General features: G+C 38.3%; 1 protein-coding gene across 1 annotated transcript in view; it reads left to right on the top strand.

Moving 5' to 3' along the window:
* The first annotated feature begins 305 nt into the window (after positions 1-305).
* The window catches only part of LOC127169208 (probable G-protein coupled receptor 153), a 39,048-nt gene continuing 19,260 nt past the window's right edge, over positions 306-20,093 (top strand). Inside the window, 2 exon segments of the mRNA XM_051116412.1 lie at positions 306-620; positions 14,074-14,655. Coding sequence (XP_050972369.1) covers positions 14,303-14,655 — 353 coding nt within the window. The 5' untranslated portion in view covers positions 306-620; positions 14,074-14,302.

Genomic DNA, 20,093 nt, shown 5'->3' with positions numbered 1-20,093 from the left:
GAGGCGATTTTATTTTACTTAAAGGTCTACTTAAAGCACAGAGATACTATATAGCCGATATTATCATCATGTTTCACGTCACACACACAAAAAAACAACAAGATTAAAATGGATTAAATGTAACCTGGGCGAGATTCACCAGACTAACTTCTTAAAAAGTTGATTCATTGACCGTTTAGAAACCTTTAGTATGCGCTAAAGTGCACATTTTTGAACATCATCTGGTTACAGTCAGAGAGAGAGAGAGAGAGAGAGAGAGAGAGAGAGAGAGAGAGAGAGAGAGAGAGAGAGAGAGAGATCTGATCCCAGCCTCCCATCATCTGATGCTCATTCATCCTCCTCCTCCAGCAAGACCTCAATGAGACGTCGCGATAACGGACAACCATTGTTGTTTCATCGCTGTGCTCCATGAATTCATCTCCCGTTCACCTCTGGATGCGTAAATGGTGGTCTTTCTTCAGCAGTTACTGCCACATTTAGCCATATTGTTTCCGTTTCTGGAGTGCGGTTCTCGTGTTTGGAATAGAATAGCGCACAAACCGAAACTGAGGAAATAAAGGTTGACAATGAAGCAGCAATACATTTAAAATCTGGAGATATCGACGGATATCTACAAAAAGGTGGGTTACCACGGTAACGTTTCCTTTCGCGAACCACTTAAACAGTAAATGTAATCTCAGTGGAAATGTCTGTGATTTTTATGATGCATATTTGAGCGTAACATGTTCGTTTTTGGGTTACACGCATTTAACGTGATTTAACATTTAGTTGTTTTCTCGATAGCCGATAAGAAGCTGATAGGAGCAAATGTGAGTTGAAGAGAGAAGATATCGCCGTGGCTTCATTTAATACAGTTCAACATTATCACATGTGACATATCGCCCACAGAGCTCACATTACAAACAACATCATAGTCTATACTGAACACCTACACCACTGCAGTCAACTATTCATTACTGCAAATGTCGTTTATTAAACTGCTTCATTTGCATTTTAACAATCGGTGACGATCTATTATTTATACTACGGGGTACGAAAACAAACACGTTAGCTATGTGACACTCAAATAATTAACAGTTTGCAGTTAAGACATTTCAGATGTCATCAAGAAAACGTCTAGTGTAAGCATATTGACATCAGCTCCCTCCTTTAGCTGACTGTAAATGGCTGCATTTAGCCATCATCTATTATATTACACATCAGGGGTACATATTCCTCGTCACGTTTTTGGAAACTTGTCTGCTTTAATATTGCAAGCAAGGTAAATCAATCCGTCCATTCGTTTAATTTATTTGGTATTTTGTTCTGTCATGAATATTGTGTCTTTTTTTTCTTCTTTTTTTTTTGTATAGCTGTTGTATAATAGGATAACCATCTAAGATGACAAGATCAGATGACATAATCTAAGATAACATTTTTCAGCCTTTTTTTTTGACACTTAGGAACTAACGTAACCAAACATGTTACTTCTGCTGGACAAACAGCTAAATTTGTTTGGGTTTAAGCATATACAATAACATTGTGAATTTTATCTTTAAAAAATGCAGGCGGCTTGCTAATATAACAATACTAAAATAAACATTAGTGATATAACTGTACAATAAGGTCTCATGCATTACCACTATAGTTAGCAACCATGAACTAACAATTAGCAATATACTGTATTTGTGCATTAGTCTTTACTTACATACATTTTAAATCATTATGTTTTCATATCTTTTGCCATGCCTTACAGAAGCACACTTATTTTGATGCTTTGACTAACAAAGTCAAACATGTGAAGTACTTGATTAGAATTTCAGCTGTAGAGTGTTGTTCAGTATTACATTTAAAGTAATATATTTTAATTGTACTAAACTAGAACTTAATTATCAAATGTGTAATTACTAATATATTGTAATACATGACAAGTTTCAGTAGTTTAACATAAATGTTTGTCTGTACATTCAGAAGTACACTTTAACCATATTTTGAAGGCAATAGAAGTAATTATGATTCAGATGTAGTGAAGTCCTACATAAATGGGTCAAAAAAGCACTCAAAAGCTAATTGCATTTAATATACAGTCAATTTAAACTATAATACATATTCATTTAATTGCGGTTAACATGCAAAGGAGTGCACAAAACACTACATTCAGTTGTACCTGTGTATATGTACACAATCTGCAACAAGTTTATTCTTTTTCTGCAATAAGTATACTCGTTCATGCTAAAGTGCACTTCTGTTTTACACAGAGTGAAGTAAAGATACATGAAAAACAAATTAGTCCAAAAGCACGGTCATGTGATGCCAACTGAGGATGTAAGCTCAGATAAATTAAGGAAGTATTCCTGGCAGTTGAATTTTGAACATTCATTTTGCTTTTATTTTATGGTTTGCTTTTCTTTTAATGGCTAGTTTAAAGAGATTAAAACAAAATTGAACACTTGTTAATTATTGTGTGGATTGTCCTATCCTTCCATGCCCTGATCGTATTGCTTTCTTTAAAAGTTACATACTAAAAAATATATTTTATGCATTTGTTGTACAGTATACTGTACAGTGGCAAGACTATGTTTGTGAAACCTTTGGAAACATTAAATGTGGTCTGGTTTTAATTTGTCACATTGATAAAACAAACAAACAAAAAAAAAAGTGTCCAAAGGAATGAAACACAAACAGTTGCACTTTTAAATTTTTTTTTTTTTTTTTTTTTTTTTTTTTTGAAGATGAGTAATCACAGTGCAGGGTGGAGAAAGTAAGTGAACCTCTGTGTTATGACTTTTCCAAAAGCTAATTAGTGTAAATGAGGAGATGATACTGGATGTGTAGGTTGCATCAATGCCCTGCCCTTTAAATGGAGGCACAAAAAGCCTGGTTACTGACAAAAAAAAAAAAATGTTTTTCTTAGTTTTGACTTTATTCCATTTAAGGCTTAAACTGTGGCATAAGTGTGCTATCAAGAAATATTAATACACTACAATTTTCACACAATGATTTGTGGGGAGTGATGGTCCAAAACAGGTTAAAATTGTTTGGTGGAGGCTGTTGCTAAAGGAGGATCTACAAATTCAATGTTTCTCTTATTTTCTCCACTCTGTGCTTTGAATGATTACTCAATGCATTAATAAAATGAAAAGTGTGATGCTTAGACTTTGTTTGTAGAGTGTGACAAAAATTAAGATCAGACTACATTTTATGTGTAAGCAATACAAAAATCCAGATTTGCAAAGATCCAGATTTTCCAAAGGGTTCACAAATGTATTCCTGCCACTTGATGTGGCTTGCAGTCTGGAGTTTAGCAAGCAGCATTACAATAAACTGCTTGACTCGCCAGCAATTCAACAATCAACAGCCTTAACCTTATAAGCAGTGCTGCACTGTTCTTTTTAAATGAATGCCTAAAGGAAATATGAAATAGAAAACTCACTGAGAGAGTGTTCAAACAATAGTATAAACACTTCAGGCTGTGCAGAATGGTTTCTTACTAGAGTGTTGCAAATTAATATACAAAAATAACCCACAAATATCTGTTATAGAGCAAAGCACGTGTGTGAGTAAGTAATGCCTGGTTTACCCTCGGCTCTGCTCACAGGCCTGCTCATTGTCAGACATTCTCTCTTTAATTATGTTTTGGAAACTTGTTCAACACAGCAATTATGTGTGAAGTGTTTCCACTGCAGACCATTTATACTGCAGCAGAATTGTTCTGTTGCTCCTTTACAAACAAGATCAGTTTGACATGCCATTGTCAGCAGAAAGTCTCCTATCTAATGAGTGCATAATAATGGAAACCATAATAAAGTTAGTGCTACTATACTGATGTGCAAATGCGCTGTGCCAAGCTTGATGTCATTGATAGCAAGCAGCATTCTTGTGAGTCACATGACCCACCTAGTTTAAACATATGCATCTGCCAAATTAAGGCTGTGTTTATTCCTATTCTATATAAGGCCAGCATTGGGTTGCACAAGTCATTATGGTGCTTTTTAGTCCATTTTGGAGCTTGACCGTTTGAATAAGCATCCATTTTATTTGCATGTTAGACAGCTTGGACATTTTGTTTTATCTCCTTTTATGTTTCGATAATAGCTGTAAGTATTTTTGAGTGAAGTATTAACATGAGTGCCACAATCTTGGAGAGCTGTGCAAAGACATCCTGCTAAGATAGATGCAGATGTAGGTCAGCATTACATCTCTCTTCACACAGAAATGTAAACATACGCACATTATACTTGATCATGAGGTCGGATCAGTCCTGGCAGTAAATTCACTGATTGCAACTGTCATGTTTTAAGTATTTATAAATAAAAAGATTTTTTTAAATGTACTTAAAAATAGTAGAAATCCAACACTAAACAATCGCTTCCAGTACTAACCAAATGCTGTTTTCTCAACTGATAATCATTTTGCTGCTTGCTCAGTTTACTTAATAAAAATTACCTTATGCAATAGTCGTTGAATATTTGTCGGCTTAATTTCATTGCGTGCAATCAATTAAACATTGGAAAATAGAAATGTAGTGATCTGTTGATCTATCTATTAGTGAGAACTCCACTTCCAGTACTCATCCAAGATGTTCATGTCTTTCTTTCTTCAGTCGTAGAGAAGTTATGTTTTTTGAGGAAAAAATTTCAGCATTTTGGTATGGCGCCCCGAGTTTGAACTTCCAAAATGCAGTTTAAATGCAGCTTCAAACGATCACAAATGCGGTTGTAAATGATCCCAGTGGAGGAAGAATGGTCTTATCTAGCGAAACAATTGGTTATTTTCATAAAAATAATACAATTCATATACTTTTTAATGCCAACGCTCGTCTTGTCTTTCTCTCCCTGAACTGTGTATTTTTCTCCATATAATGGACTGATATGGTGCCCTGATTTTAAACTTACAAAATGCAGTTTAAATGCAGCTTCAAACAATCCCAAATGCGGTTGTAAATGGTCCCAGACGAGGAAGAAGGGTCTTATTTAGCGAAACGATCAGTTATGTTCATTTAAAAATACAATTTAAATACTTTTTCATCTCAAATGCTCGTCTTGTCTTACTCTCCGTGAACTCTGTGTATTCTGACTCAAGACAGTTAGGGTATGTCGTAAAACTCCAGTCGTATTTCTCCCCCAACTTCAAAAATAATTTCAAAATCATCCTACATCACTGCAGAAGTACCGACCTAGTCTTTGCAAAGTGAACATGCAAAGAAGATCAAACACCCTTAACAAGAATGGTAAAACAGTGATATAAGACGATTTTGAAGTTGAGTCAGAGTTTTTCGACATACCCTAACTGTCTTGAGCCAGAATACACAGAGTTCAGGCAGAGTAAGACAAGACGAACGTTTGACATTAAAAAGTATATTAATTGTATTATTTTTATGAAAATAACAGATTGTTTCGCTAGATAAGACCCTTCTTCCTCGGCTGGGATCATTTACAACTGCATTTGGGATCGTTTGAAGCTGCATTTAAACTGCATTTTATAAGTTCAAAATCGGGGCACCATATCAGTCCATTATATGGAAAAAAATGCTGAAATGTTTAACTCAAAAAACATAATTTCTTTACGACTGAAGAAAGAAAGACATGAACATCTTGGATGACAAGAGGGTGAGTACATTATCTGTAAATTGTTGATCTGGAAGTGGGCTTCTCCTTTAAAACTAAACTAAACAATGTCCTTCGTTTATTCGTGAAATCCATTTTCTAAAATGCTTTGTATGGGACTATGGCTGTAGTTTGGATTTCTTGCTCAGTAACAGTGGAAGTGGGATATGCAGCTGAATCAAAGTTGAAGGTTCTAGTGAGCTTAGGATGGGTATCCTGAGATAGAAACAGGGGAAACAAATGAATGTTCTTTTGGAATACAAATTGATTGACTGATTCTTGAGAAATAACGTACGTACAGTGCACAAAAGAAGATACACATATATTTTTTTTGTGCTCTGCAGAAGAAAGAAGGTCATACATGTTTGGAACAACATGATGTAATCATTCTGTAAATGATGACAGAATTTTAGTTTTTTTTTTTGGTGAACTGAAGTTACCCGCTCTCAGTCATTTCGTCTAGTTATAGCGGTCAATTATTAAACATCAGATACATTTTGAATGAAGGCCATGCAGCACAGTCCTTAGTCACTTTGATGTCTTAATTAGCAAACAGCTGGAATTTCTTTTTCCTAAAAACAGTAACTGCAGCTAGTCGGTTCTAAGTGCATTGATATTTGATAAAGAATTTTTTAGCTAAGTCCGTCTGGGTGATTTCTTTGTTTGATGAGAAATGTTTGCATTCTTGTGGAGATCTTACTGAAACTTTTCATTGGCATCTTGTTAAATCTGAGCTCAGTGAGTTGAGGTCTTTTCTAAAACTGATGAAGAAAATGTTCTCAGAGGTCTTTTTATCAGAGGAAATGTCTGATTTGTCTAAGTAGGAAATGCAAGAGAAAGCCTACATTGCTCTCTATTCAGTCTTATGGCCACTGAGGAGAAAACTATATGTGAAGAGTTCAGATGCAAAAGCCTCTAAATCCATCTGAACTTTAAAATGAGCATTTCTTTCTGGCTACTTTGTATAGATTTCTAAGTAGGTACCGGTACTTCTGATTGGGCTGAGGCTGGAATTTAGTGAGTTTGAAGTATTTGATGGACATATACTCTGTGTCAGGAGCATTCACTCAGTATCTTTATCTCATATTTGACCGAGGTGGCTTTTAGCTGGTTTTGCATCTGAACTCTTCAAATATAGACTCCATCTTACAGCATCTGTACTGTCGATAAATCTCATCTTGAATTCCCCTTTGAGAGGAGTGGATTCTTCCATCCTAACCTCACATGTAGGGCAAAGCTGTGTGGTCTGTTTTGGATAGTTGACTCATGCACTTTGACATTGACTGAGGCAAGATGTGCATGTAATTCTTGTTGTTATCCTGGGCTTCTTAGAGTTGTTTTACAGCATTTTTATGTTCATGCTTATGGGCAAAATTTGGTGGTCCTGAATAGATTGTCAGTGATTTAAAATGTTCTTTATTTGTTGCTGATTTCAAACAGTGGTGTGATTCACTGCAAAACATTTGGAAATGGTTTTGAAACCATTAGACCTAATCCTAATTTTAGGCATTTTAAGTAATAATAAAGATCACTTTTTTATGCACAAAGCAATTTTATTATAGACATACTGAGCTGGGTAGATTAATTACAACCGAAAACCAGTCAGTATCTGACGTGACCACCATTTGCCTCACGCCATACAACACATCTCCTTCACATAGAGTTGATCAGGTTGTTGATTGTGGCCTGTGGAATGTTGGTCCACTCCTCTTCAATGGCTGTGCGAAGTTGCTGGATATTGGCAGGAACTGGAACACGCTGTCGTATACTCCGATCCAGAGCATCCCAAACATGCTCAATGGGTGACATGTCCAGTGAGTATGCTGGCCATGCAAGAACTGGGATGTTTTCAGCTTCCAGGAATTGTGTACAGATCCTTACAACATGGGGCCGTGCATTATCATGCTGCAACATGAGGTGATGGTCGTGGATGAATGGCACAACAATGGGCCTCAGGATCTCGTCACGGTATCTCTGTGCATTCAGAATGCCATCAATAAAATGCACCTGTGTTCATGTCCATAACATACCTGCCCATACCATAAACCCACCGCCACCATGGGCCACTCGATCCACAACGTTGACATCAGCAAACCGCTCACCCATACGACGCCATACACGCTGTCTGCCATCTGCCCTATACAGTGAAAATCGGGATTCATCCGTGAAGAGAACACCTCTCCAAAGTGCCAGACGCCATCGAATGTGAGCATTTGCCTACTCAAGTCAGTTACGATGACGAACTGCAGTCAGATCGAGACCCCGATGAGGACAACGAGCATGCAGATGAGCTTCCCTGAGACGGTTTCTTACAGTTTGTGCAGAAATTCTTTGGTTATGCAAACCGATTGTTGCAGCAGCTGTCCGGGTGTCTGGTCTCAGATGATCTTGGAGGTGAAGATGTTGGATGTGGAGGTCCTGGGCTGGTGTGGTTACACGTGGTCTGCGGTTGTGAGGCCAGTTGGATGTGCTGCCAAATTCTCTGAAACGCCTTTGGAGACGGCTTATGGTAGAGAAATGAACATTAAATTCACGGGCAACAGCTCTGGTGGACATTCCTGCAGTCAGCATGTCAGTTGCACACTCTCTCCAAACTTTCAAAACCTGTGGCATTATGCTGTGCGATAAAACTGCACATTTTAGAGTGGCCTTTTATTGTGGCCAGCCTAAGGCACACCTGTGCAATGATCATGCTGTCTAATCAGCATCTTGATATGCCACACCTGTGAGGTGGATGGATTATTTCGGCAAAGGAGAAGTGCTCACTAACACAGATTTAGACAGATTTGTGAACAATATTTAAGAGAAATAGGCATTTTGTGTACATAGAAAAAGTCTTAGATCTTTGAGTTCAGCTCATGAAAAATGGGGGCAAAAACAAAAGTGTTGTGTTTATAATTTTGGTCAGTGTAATAATACATGGTTAACCTACTGAGTGATAATTCAAATAAAAATGAATGTGTTCATCAGTAGTTGATGCAATGGTGAAACACTTCTTAAACCTGAAATTATTTTTGTAAGTGCATTGTCCAAAATGCTGTGTCGCCACCTGACTCATGACTGTCTATGTGTGAATATCCACAAAACTGGACGTTCTGATTGTATATAAGCAGTAGACTATTTTAGAAAATAAAATGTAAAAGATAAAAAAAAAAAAATAGAGAGAATCAATAAATTATGAATAATTTATTGCTATTGTGTGAATAATCATGTAATCATGTAATCAATAAAAAAGTAACTGTAGTTTGATTACGAGTATTTTAAAATGTAACTTACTATAATTACAAGTACTTAATTTTTGGAATATGATTACGTAATCCAGATCAGTGGTTCCCAGCCATGTTCCTGGAGGCCCCCCAACACTGCATGTTTTCCATGTCACCTTAATCAAACACACCTGATTCAGATCGTTAGCTTATTAGTAGAGACTCCAAGACCTGAAATGGGTGTGTCAGACAAAGGAGAGATGCAAAATGTGCAGAGTTGGGGGGCCTCCAGGAACGTGGTTGGGAACCACTGATCCAGATTACATGTAATCAGTTACTACCCAGCTCTGTAGACATACTGAAGTCATCCTGTTACCTGGAGCTGGGCATAAAACAACTGTGTGTAAAAAACAGCCAAATTATTTTAACCTAGATTTTTACTGTGTAAAAACTGGGCTCCCCCTAATTGAAAAAGAAATTAAACATTTTGCTATTTTTAATTCAATCTGTGTCCACAGATGCCCAGCGTTCTGCTATGTATCACACACCAACCTGAGAAATGTTCCAGCAAGCCTTTAATGACAAAGACTTGAAAAACACACAAAACAGCATTTGGTTTAACATATATCCTTCATAATAAATAAACATTGGCATGATTGTCAGGCGTCTTTGGCAAAAACAAACAGCAAAAAATATTCTCAGATGTTTGTCATTAATGCTTGCCACTTCTGTGTTGACACACACACACACACACACACACACACACACACAAACAAGCACTTGTGCTTATCAGATTTGTTTGAAAGGACAATCTGTGAATAACACAAAGGCGCTATGTTACTGCTATTTTATTATCTTATCCAAATAAAGGGTTTATCCATGAGAATCTGACAGTGTGATTGACTGTTATTATGGCCTGGTTTTCTGTAATTTGCATATCTATTCTTGTGGTGTCTTGCAATTTGAAACAGACGATTACAGGATAAATGAAAGGAGTGGTTGTTGCTTTTTTATATCATTATTGCACATTTATATACCAAAATGCATAGCAAGCTTTTTTATGGCGATCTGGAAATGGCATATCTAGACCACATGAAAATGATAAATATTTGGGACATATCAGAGATGTGACATGGTGAATAGTGGCCGTGCTTCAGTGGAGCAGGCAACCTAAGTTTGTGTCAAACCTTGTGCAATTTAAGTGGTTTAAAGGAGAAGTCCACTTCTAGAAAAAAAAATTACAGATAATGTACTCACCCCCTTGTCATCCAAAATGTTCATGTCTTTCTTACTTCAGCCATAAAGAAATTATGTGTTTTGAGGGAAGCATTTCAGCATTTTTCTCCTTATAATGGACTGATATGGTGCCCCGATTTTGAACTTCCAAAATGCAGTTTAAATGCGGCTTCAAACGATCCCAAACACGGTTGTAAACGATCCCAGACGAGGAAGAAGGGTCTTATTTAGCGAAACGATCAGTTATTTTCATTTAAAAATACAATTTAAATACTTTTTCATCTCAAATGCTTGTGTGAATTGTGTGTATTCTGACTCAAGACAGTTAGGGTATGTCGAAAAACTCCAATCGTATTTTCACCCTCAACTTCAAAAATCATTTCAAAATCATCCTCACTGCAGAAGTACCAACCCAGTCTTTGCAAAGTGAACATGCAAAGAAGATCAAACACCCTTAACAAAAAAACAGTGATATAGGACAATTTTGAAGTCTTCAAAAAACATAATTTCTTTACGGCTGAAGAAAGTAAGACATGAACATCTTGGATGACAAGGGGTGAGTACATTATCTGTCAATTTTTGTTCTGGAAGTGGACTTGGAAGGTGATAATTTTGTTTTACTTTACAACAGTTTATTATGTAGTGAAATGGCTTCATATAGAATAAAACAGCTTTTATTAGATCACTGATATTGGAATCTTCCTCTCATCCTGTTTGTGGAGATCTGCCTTCCAACAGATCATCTTAAATCCTAATTGAATACACCAGAACTATATATGCTGGGCTTCTTAGAACTGTGTTACAACAACTTACGTCTATATTCATTGGCAAAATTTGGTGGTCCTGGATATAATCTCAGCGGTTTGAAATGCTCTTCATTTGCTGCTGATTTCAAACAGTGGTGTAATTCACTACAAATTGCTTGGAAATGGTTTTGAAACCATTCTTACTCCTATAGGCATCAGAAACTTTTCCTCAAAGAGCTTTTTTTCTTTACCTAATGTACTATTGTCTGAACTATTGTCAGTTGATTTGGTTAACTGAAATAAGCCTGGCTTATTGGGTAAACTTGTTTTATGAAACAGGCCCCTGATCCTAATTTTAGGCAATGTAAGCAATAATAAAGATAATAACAAAGCAATTTTTATTGTATGTATTGCATATTCAGTGTGTACATGATCATTTTTGGTGGCTATATAAAATCCTGCAATATTATGAACAATATCAAAGCTATGATTTAAACCCCAAATGTGGCATTAGAGTTGGTAAATAGTGGCCATGCTTCAGTGGAGCAGGAGCTCTACCATCCTGTTCAGCTCGACCCCTAATTTAATACACCTTTTTAGGAACTCTTGGTCATTACAAAGATGTGTATTAGAAAAAAAGGTTAGAACTGCACTGCAGGATGCTAGCTCTCCAGGGACAGCATTTGGGCTTAGCAATGTACAGCGTTTACACATATTCGTCAGTAATGCTATTTAATGAAGTTTCAGGACTAATCCCATCTAATCTTCTAATAAACCATCAAAGCATAAAAGCAGCCGTTTACTTTAATCTGGTGTTAGTTGATCTAGCTTCCCTCCACCTTCCCAGCTCCACCACAGTTTAGTGTCATCCCTAATCAAACACACCTGCCTGTAATTTGCAAGTAATCATCAAGAGTTTGTTTGGATTTTTCAGGTGTCTTTGATTAGGGATGGAGCCGAGCGTTTAGGGACACTGGCCCTCCACTGGCTTTCATCTTCATGTAACAGACCCATAGCAGTGATTATTAGAGCTATGTCTCCTCCGCGAGCCATCGCAGAAAGCATGCCAAGATAACCTTTACCACTGAAAGATTTTATGGTCATGTGAATTTCTTTGTATAAAACATGGCTCATAAAATTGTGACTGTTTTAGTGGTTACTTTGTGAGTGTTCAGAATGCTTTTGTTTTACTTTGAGTTCATTCTGAGAGTATGTCTCTCAAAAACTGACACACTCAGGCCCTGTCCACATGAATACGGGTATTTTCAAAACTGCAGCTTTTTCTTTACGGTTTGGTCACCAAAACCAAACCTTTTTGAAAACTTGAAGATTTTCAGAAACTCCGGTTCCAGAGTTGTTGTGTAGCTGGTAAAACAGGAGAAAACACTGGTAAAACATTGGCTTGTGATGTCAGAGTGCATGCTTTTTTTAGGCTTTTTTTTAGGCAAGATTTTTTAAACAAAGGAGGAAAACTCTGTGTACTAGGCCTCAGTTCAATTCATGGAGCTCTCTACTAAAGTGCTGATTATCTGAATCAGGTGTGTTAGGCTGTGTTTACACTTGGCATTAACATGCATCACCATGATCCGTTAAAGCAGATCCATCAGAACATGGCACGTTTACACTTGGCAACATCAACTGACTTCTCTATCTGGATAATTGATCGGATCTGTCTTTCCCCGCACAACATTTAAATAAGTCTGTAGTGGATTGCCCTGGTGAATAGTTGACCAGAAGTGGTCAGTTTGCTTTTTTGGCAGCTGTGGTGAGGAAAATGCGCATTCTTTACAGAGAATGAGTAGTCCTGCAACTTTTGGGTACTTTCCTCTGTCTTTCTTCTGAAAATACGAGAGAGAGGGGAGGGGTTTCTCGTGACAACAACCTGGAATGCAGACATAATGTCTGGATTGCATTTACACTGAGATCCGATCACAATGTGTCTGAAAACAGGTCGCATGTTAATGCCAAGTGTAAACGCAGCCTTAGATAAGAGAGACATACAAAATGTTCAGAGCAGTGGGGTGCTGGGACCAGTACTGAGAACCACTGGGTTAATTTAACAGTCATGTCTTTTTTGATATGTCTGTACTAGCATTGCAAACCTTGATTGGTGAATATTTGCCCATTCTTCCTTACAGAATTGCTCAAGTTCAGTCAGATTCTGTGGTGAGCAGCAATGAATTGCTCTCTTCAAATCCATCCACAGATTTTTGATTGGATTTAAGTCAGGGCTCTGACTTGGCCACTCAAGGACATTCACCTTCTTATCCTTAAACCATTTCATTGTTGTTTTGGCAGTATGTTTAGGGTCATTGTCGTGTTGGAAGGTGAATGACCTGCCCATCTCCAGGTGTCTAGCAGAGGGACGCAAGTTTTCCTCAATAATTTGGATGTACTTGGCATTTTCCCCACAATTCTGACCAGTCAATCCAAAAAGGTCCATTTTGGTCTCATCAGACCATAGCACCTTTTGCCAGATGGTATCAGACTCTTCCAAATGTGTTTTCTTCTTTCGTGCCACCCTACCATTCAGGCCAGCTTTGTGTAAAGCTTGGGAGATAGTTGTCACATGCACAAACTGGCCAGACCCAGCCATAAAGCCTTGTAAGTCCTTCAAAGTTGCCTTTGGCCTTCTGGTAGCTTCTCTTATTAATGTCCTCCTGGCTCTGTCATCCACTTTGGATGGACGGCCTGATCTAGGCAATGTGCCAGTAGTGCCATACACTTTCCACTTCTTAATGATGCTCTGAATAGTAATCCGATGCATAAATAAATCCTTTGAAATGTTTTTGTAGCCTTCTCTCAAATTGCGCCTTTCTACAACTTTATCCCGGAGGTCTTTTGAAAGCACTTTCCCAACCATGGTGAATTCTTGGCCGTACCATGCACTACTAACAGTGGAATCTTCAAGAAACAGCTAAACACCATTACTATTGATGTCAGGTGGGACAATTAGCCTGTTTAGTGTTTAATCTGGAAGTTGATTACTTGCACCTGAGCAAGTTTCTAATGGTATACTCTAAGGGGCTGATCATTTTACCAAACCAGGCATTTCACTGATTATTTTTTAATAATCCTCCAGATTTTTTAAAACGATTTTTTTATTTTAATGATGAGGTGTATAATGTGTACATGCGGCTCACATGCAGACTTCATTTATTTTATTTTCCAGGGTGTAATATGACAAAAGGTAAAGGTTTTCACAGGGTATGATGAGTTTCTACAAGCACTGTATGTCTTCCACCTGTCTCTTCTCATCTCTTTATCCTTGTCATATCTGTCTTTTCTTTTTCTTTTCAGGATTATTACGGCAATGGACTGGCTCTCAGTGCATGTGCTCCTATTCTGCCCGAGCCCACTGCCGCCTCTCACTGCTATGCCCCTCGCCCTGTCCTCTCAGCATATCCGGAGGAAGGACTGCCCGTCCCTGTAGGAATGCCTGTTCGGGCCTGGCACCTGCCTCTGCCCGCGGCTGCTCCCACACCTTTTGCCATTCCACCCCCCACCAGCTCTCGCAGGCTGCTCCATCATGAACGATGAGGTCATCAGCACTAACGCACTGGCCTGGCTGGTCTGCTCAGGAGTGTCCATCCTGGCCAATGCCTGGGGAATCCTGAGCGTGAGCGCCAAGCAGAAGAAGTGGAAGCCTCTGGAATTCCTCATCTGCACACTGGCTGGGACGCACATTCTCAACATGGGTATCCCTATCACCATGTATTGTGTCATTCAGCTGCGGCGACAACACTCCAACTATGAGTGGAACGAAGGACTCTGCAAGGTGTTTGTCTCCACCTTCTACACCCTCACCCTGGTCACCTGCTTCTCTGTCACCTCCCTGTCCTACCACCGCATGTGGATGGTCCGCTGGCCTGTCAACTATAGGTAAGCGAAAGACATTAATAAGAGACATTTTAATTTATAGTGGGAATTTATTATATTACACATAAATGCTGTTTGAAGTTTTTTAAACAGATCAGCAAATGCATCCGTAGTAAACCTAGTCTTAGTGTATAATACTCTTTAACTGTGTTTGAAATTGTAGGTAATTTATGTTAATGTGTATTGAATGACACCATAAACTAAAATTTTGCTCTGTGTTTAGATAAAAGATAAAAAATGAAACAAACACTCATATTGCAAACATATTCCATTCAAGTATGTCAAAATATTTTAATAGTATACTATGTAAACACTAGATATTCATGCAAATTATATCTGCAATGCTTCAAAAGGTCAAAATCCAACCCAGGCTCACTGAAAATACATGCTTGTGGCGACGTTTCTGCAAGCAACAGAAATATTACGTACCTTAATGCACATTTCGTGGCAGTTTCAAAGTGAGACTGTGCGTTTTTATTATGTTGGTACAGGCTCATATTGCTGTTATTATTTATTATGTTGCTTCAGATATTGTGGCGGTTCAGAATTCAAATGTCCGGTGAGTGTTTGCTAAAAGGTTAACGCTCTGTTGTGCTGGACAATAACATACCCCTACACCAAACCCAACCCTAAACCCACCCAATGTCAGGCTGGCCACTCACTTGAATATTTTAAGGGAGATTTTTTTTTTTTTTTATTATGCTATTATGCTTTTTCAATTTTTGAACTTCAGTCAGTGTGTGGTGTGTATGTTTGGGCATAAAAAAAAATCTACAAAGTTAAAAATCTCAAAGTCCACTCCAAAGGGAGATATTACATTCTTAAAAAATCCCTTTTCAAGAACTACAACAAATGGCTCCTTTGGACTACAACGTTTGTTTTCCGCATGCAATGATGTCACAACATGGTCCACTAGAATATCATTAAATTAAATCCTGCCCACAGAAATTCGAATTGTTGGTCGATGTAGGGATGAGGTGGGGGATTACCCTAACGATGCAGCACGGAGAACTGTTTCAACGAATCGCAGCGCAACGGGTATAAACACAAGCATTGACTAGAGTAGCCGATTCAGAGCAGTAATGCACTGCAGACGTGTGCAGTACAGGGGGTGAAAACATATGCCGCAGCCACGGTCTACTCCGGTTGCCGAGTCAGAGCCATAACGTGCTGCAGACGTGTGCAGTGTGTGGTAAGAGATTTATTCATCATACAGTGTAGATAACGTTAGCTTCACTTATAACGCAAATGTTTTTAAAATGCATAAACTTGCACTAGAATAGGCTATAGGCTAACCAGGGGGTGGGTTAATAAAGGCCTCCTGTACTGAATCGATGGGTTTTTGTAAGAAAAAATCCATATTTAAAATCTAAGTATCACTTTAATCTAGTTTGCGCTAACAGTTGTACACAGAACTTGCTTCTTTGTCAAGGGGCGCGGCAGTACTGAAACACTGTCTAAGCTGTTCGCCAATCGCAACACAGTGGGACAGCTAACCAATCACAGCACATTTTGTTTTTCGGAAGGTGGAACCCGGAACTAATCGAGTGATTTGTGCCAGGCTGGGAGAAATGTATTGTAATAATGTAAATTATGTTAAAGATAATGTGTTTTTCGAACCACTAAGCATGAAAGCATGTTCTAGTACACCCCCAAAACAAAATCAAGCTTCTGTTAAAGAGCATAATAGGACCCCTTTAAGCCTTGATGGCCAATGAGAGTGAGTCACCTACCAGATGTTTGCATGCTTCTACAGCTAAAACTTGGCAGCCACAAACATGCCACAAAAGTAGAGTGCTGAGAAAGAACATCACCTATATTCTTGTTTTTCTGGGTTTTTTTCCACTGTACAATAGAACGTGCACCAGGAGAGCCAGCTGACAATGTTAATTGTCCTCCATGTGTTTTTTGTTTCTAGTCACGTTTGATCTCACGAGTCTCCGTGAGATCTCGTGTCACCGTGAAATTGCTCCTACAGTCAATAAGTGTGTGGTTGAATCATCCAGTGTGCACGTTCATAACATCAAGTCTTCAAGTCTGTGGTCTCCCATGGTTTTAAAATTGGTTAGGATGGAAAATCGTCTTGTGTGTCCCAGACCCTAACAAATGCAAAAGTGGTATGAAAATGCAATTGTTTCTATTTTGACTTCCTTGTATGTAGGTTGTTTTTTCGAACTACAGTTTCACAGGATTCATACTGCACATGCACTGAAGTTCTTTCAGAATACATGTAATGCACATGTAAATTATTATTAAATCATTTTTAATTAAATTATTAAAGGTTCATTTAAAAAACCTTCAGATCTGATTCATTCAGATTGATCCAAATTAGTGTAAACACTACTGTGGCCGTTCTTTAAACTGCTTCCTTTGTTTTGCATCTTATTTGTGTTAAGGACTGTCTTCAGGGAGATACAGTTCACAGCAGTGGTTAACTGAATTTTGTTGCACTCAAGTGAATTTAACTCATTCAGTCCTTTTGGTCAAACCTGTTATATAAAACAACAAGACCTTGCTGATGCGGTTGTGCTGGATTTTGGTGTTAAGCTGCTGGAAAAAGTCCTGCCATTGACAATGTCGCTAATAGACTATTAGATACATTTTCTAGACAGGCAGTCAGTTCATTTGGAGCCATCTGGCCAGCAATTCAGTTTCAGGACAATTGTCCTTTAATCATAGATGCTTTATCTCAGAGAGATGTTTGGAGAGACATCAGAGTGTTTTTTATGTCTTTCTTTCATAATGTGATTATTATTTATGTCTATCCTCTTCTCAGAATGAATGCTTTTCTAGAGTGTAATTCTCTTTTCAAACTATGAAAAGAAGCACTAAAGTCAATATTTGGCATCATAGTGTAGAGGTGGAACATATGAATAAATAATGACGATAAAACAACTGAGTACAGAGGACAAAAATTCTGTTTTTGTTTTTATGTCGTCTCACCATGGCACAACTGATCATTGTTTGCTTTGTTTTGCCACTTTGTGCCCATTGCTGTTTATGTTTAAACAGCACAAGTCTTGTTCACAGCACAAATTCATAATGATTATTCACTCTCAGTGTTAATGGGCTTTAATGGGAAATGTGTCTTGACAAGGTTTCATACATAAACATTCATGTTATCACTGTTTCTTCAGTAACAGTCCTCAGAGCATTTGAATGCATGATTATTTTAGATATCATTTCAAATCCTATATTTCAAGATACAAAGATTTGAAAATTTGATTGTTTCAAAGTGCCCATTTTCCGAAATTCATTTTGAACAGTAGAGACGTTTAAGCACATTTGCAATGTTTACTCAGCAGTTGCACTGTTTCTTGAACTGAGCCTATGCTTGCTCAAAGGAAACTGGCAGTAGACATCATGACAATGGCCTAGAGGAGGCAAATAGTCTTGATCACTTTTTGATTTCATATTGAGTGGCAGAGGAAATGACATTTCATGTGGCATTAAGGCATTAAATGTAATCTTTTCTTTAAAAAAACCTTTGGTTTTACCATTTAGGTTTACACCACATTTCTGACATTTTTGTGATAGTTTTAGAATATTAATGAATATAAAAATGTTAATGTATTTGGTCTTGTATGCTGCTGTAGAGCAATTATGGAGATTTGCTACTGCCAGTACATGCCCAGATATGCTGCTGTGAGCGTGTAAGATATGCTGCTGCTGCACGAATGGACATACATAAATCTTGTAGCAGGTCTATACATCTGTACACCACACTGCTCGCTTTAGATGTCTCCTTCATCTGACACACCTGATTCAACTCATCAGTTCAATAGTAATGACTGCAAAACATGAACTGGAGTCCCAGGACAAGTTTGAGAAGCACGGACCTAAAATATTCTTTTTATTCCCTTAGAAGTGTCTAGGTGTCAGAGGGTGTAAGTCAGTTACCCCTTTTCCACCAAGGCAGTTTGAGCGCTGGTTCAGAGCCAAAGCCTAGATTCAAATCGGTTCTTTGTCTATCGACACCCAAAGCACCAGCTCAGAACCAGGAAAGGTCATTCGTAAGTAGCACCAAAACATTTCTGGTTTAGAGGTAAGAACCGCTTGCAACGGGCTGGGGGAGAAGGGTATAACTGCAGCCTGGAGATCTCCAAATGGGGACGGGAACTTCAAAACGGGGTGGGAGCTCCAAAATATGGTGTGGCTTCCTCCCATTGACAGACAGGCACATGACACCCATGCACAATTTTTCCCCCAATCCACTTCAGTGCAAACTCCGCCCCACAGCTGATTCTAAAGGTTTTATTGGTTGTGTCAGTCACAGTGTTGATTTCTTACACTATGCTACAAACAATGCTAACCCCTAAACCTACCCCACACCTGACCCTAACCTTAACCAGTGAAACTGACAGCACGGTGGGATTGGCACTAAATAGCGTGGTGGATAAACAGTTAATAAGATTATGCGATATAAGATCGCCGGGCCATTCCGTAACTCCCCAACCGGACCTCACCGAACAATGGGGCCTTTTTAGTTACACTCAGCATCACTACACCATCCTACCCTGCGAATTTCAAGTCCTGGGATGCCCCCGTTTCTTAAAACAAAGGGATAAAGTAAAACCTTTCTCCTGTACTGCACTGGGACGGCTCGCGGGGGATTCCCGTTTACATCATTAACCAGAACAACTATTTAGAACGACTAGAAACAGTGTCTAATTTATAAAGTTTTATTTTGAAATGTAAATCAATAACAATTGACATGACGAGACCCCGCCCCATTTTGAAGGTTAGGAGATCCCGCCCCTATCTGGAAATCTCTGGTCTGGACATACCTGGTGCCTGCTGATGGAAAAGGAGCAATAGAGATCACAAACTTGGTGGTACAGTTCCAATTCCCCCCTTACATAAGCACTCCCACAAACATCTGTTGAAACACTAGGTGGCACTACAAGTACATTTGCATTTATGTTCAGAACTTTGGATCAATAAGGGCTAAAGTATTTTTTTTCTTTTCAATCCTTGAGTGAAGCCCTGCAAAGATGTGATTTTATTGCACTTTTGTTTTTTTGTTTTTTTCTTAGAAAAACCTCCTCCTAGATTGTTGGTCCAATTAGCATAAAACTTGGTATTTATTGTTTATAGACCATCATGACAAATATTATTAAAAGAATATTGATACATCAAAGCGTAGATAAACAGACCTGCCAAACTATTTCTCAAGAATGCCCAAAATATATGCAGTCCACCAAGGTGTTTTTAGGAAGCTGAAAACACCAGGCACTCTGCTAAAATGGCTAGCTGTGAGAGCTTGAGAGTGGTTCATAGCATTTAGTTTTTTCAGTAGTTAAAAGCTTTGATTGCTATGATATGGAATATCTGTGACAGTGTAACTAGTATCTGATTTTGCAGATAGTTTATTGCTGAATATAAAAATGTTTAAGCAAACAAAAGTATTTGCTCTAACTCTTGTTTTAAATGATTTTGTT

The sequence above is a fragment of the Labeo rohita genome, chromosome 8 (assembly GCF_022985175.1).
Source record: "Labeo rohita strain BAU-BD-2019 chromosome 8, IGBB_LRoh.1.0, whole genome shotgun sequence".
Taxonomy (NCBI): domain Eukaryota; kingdom Metazoa; phylum Chordata; class Actinopteri; order Cypriniformes; family Cyprinidae; genus Labeo; species Labeo rohita.
This window is presented reverse-complemented; position numbering and strand designations above follow the sequence as displayed.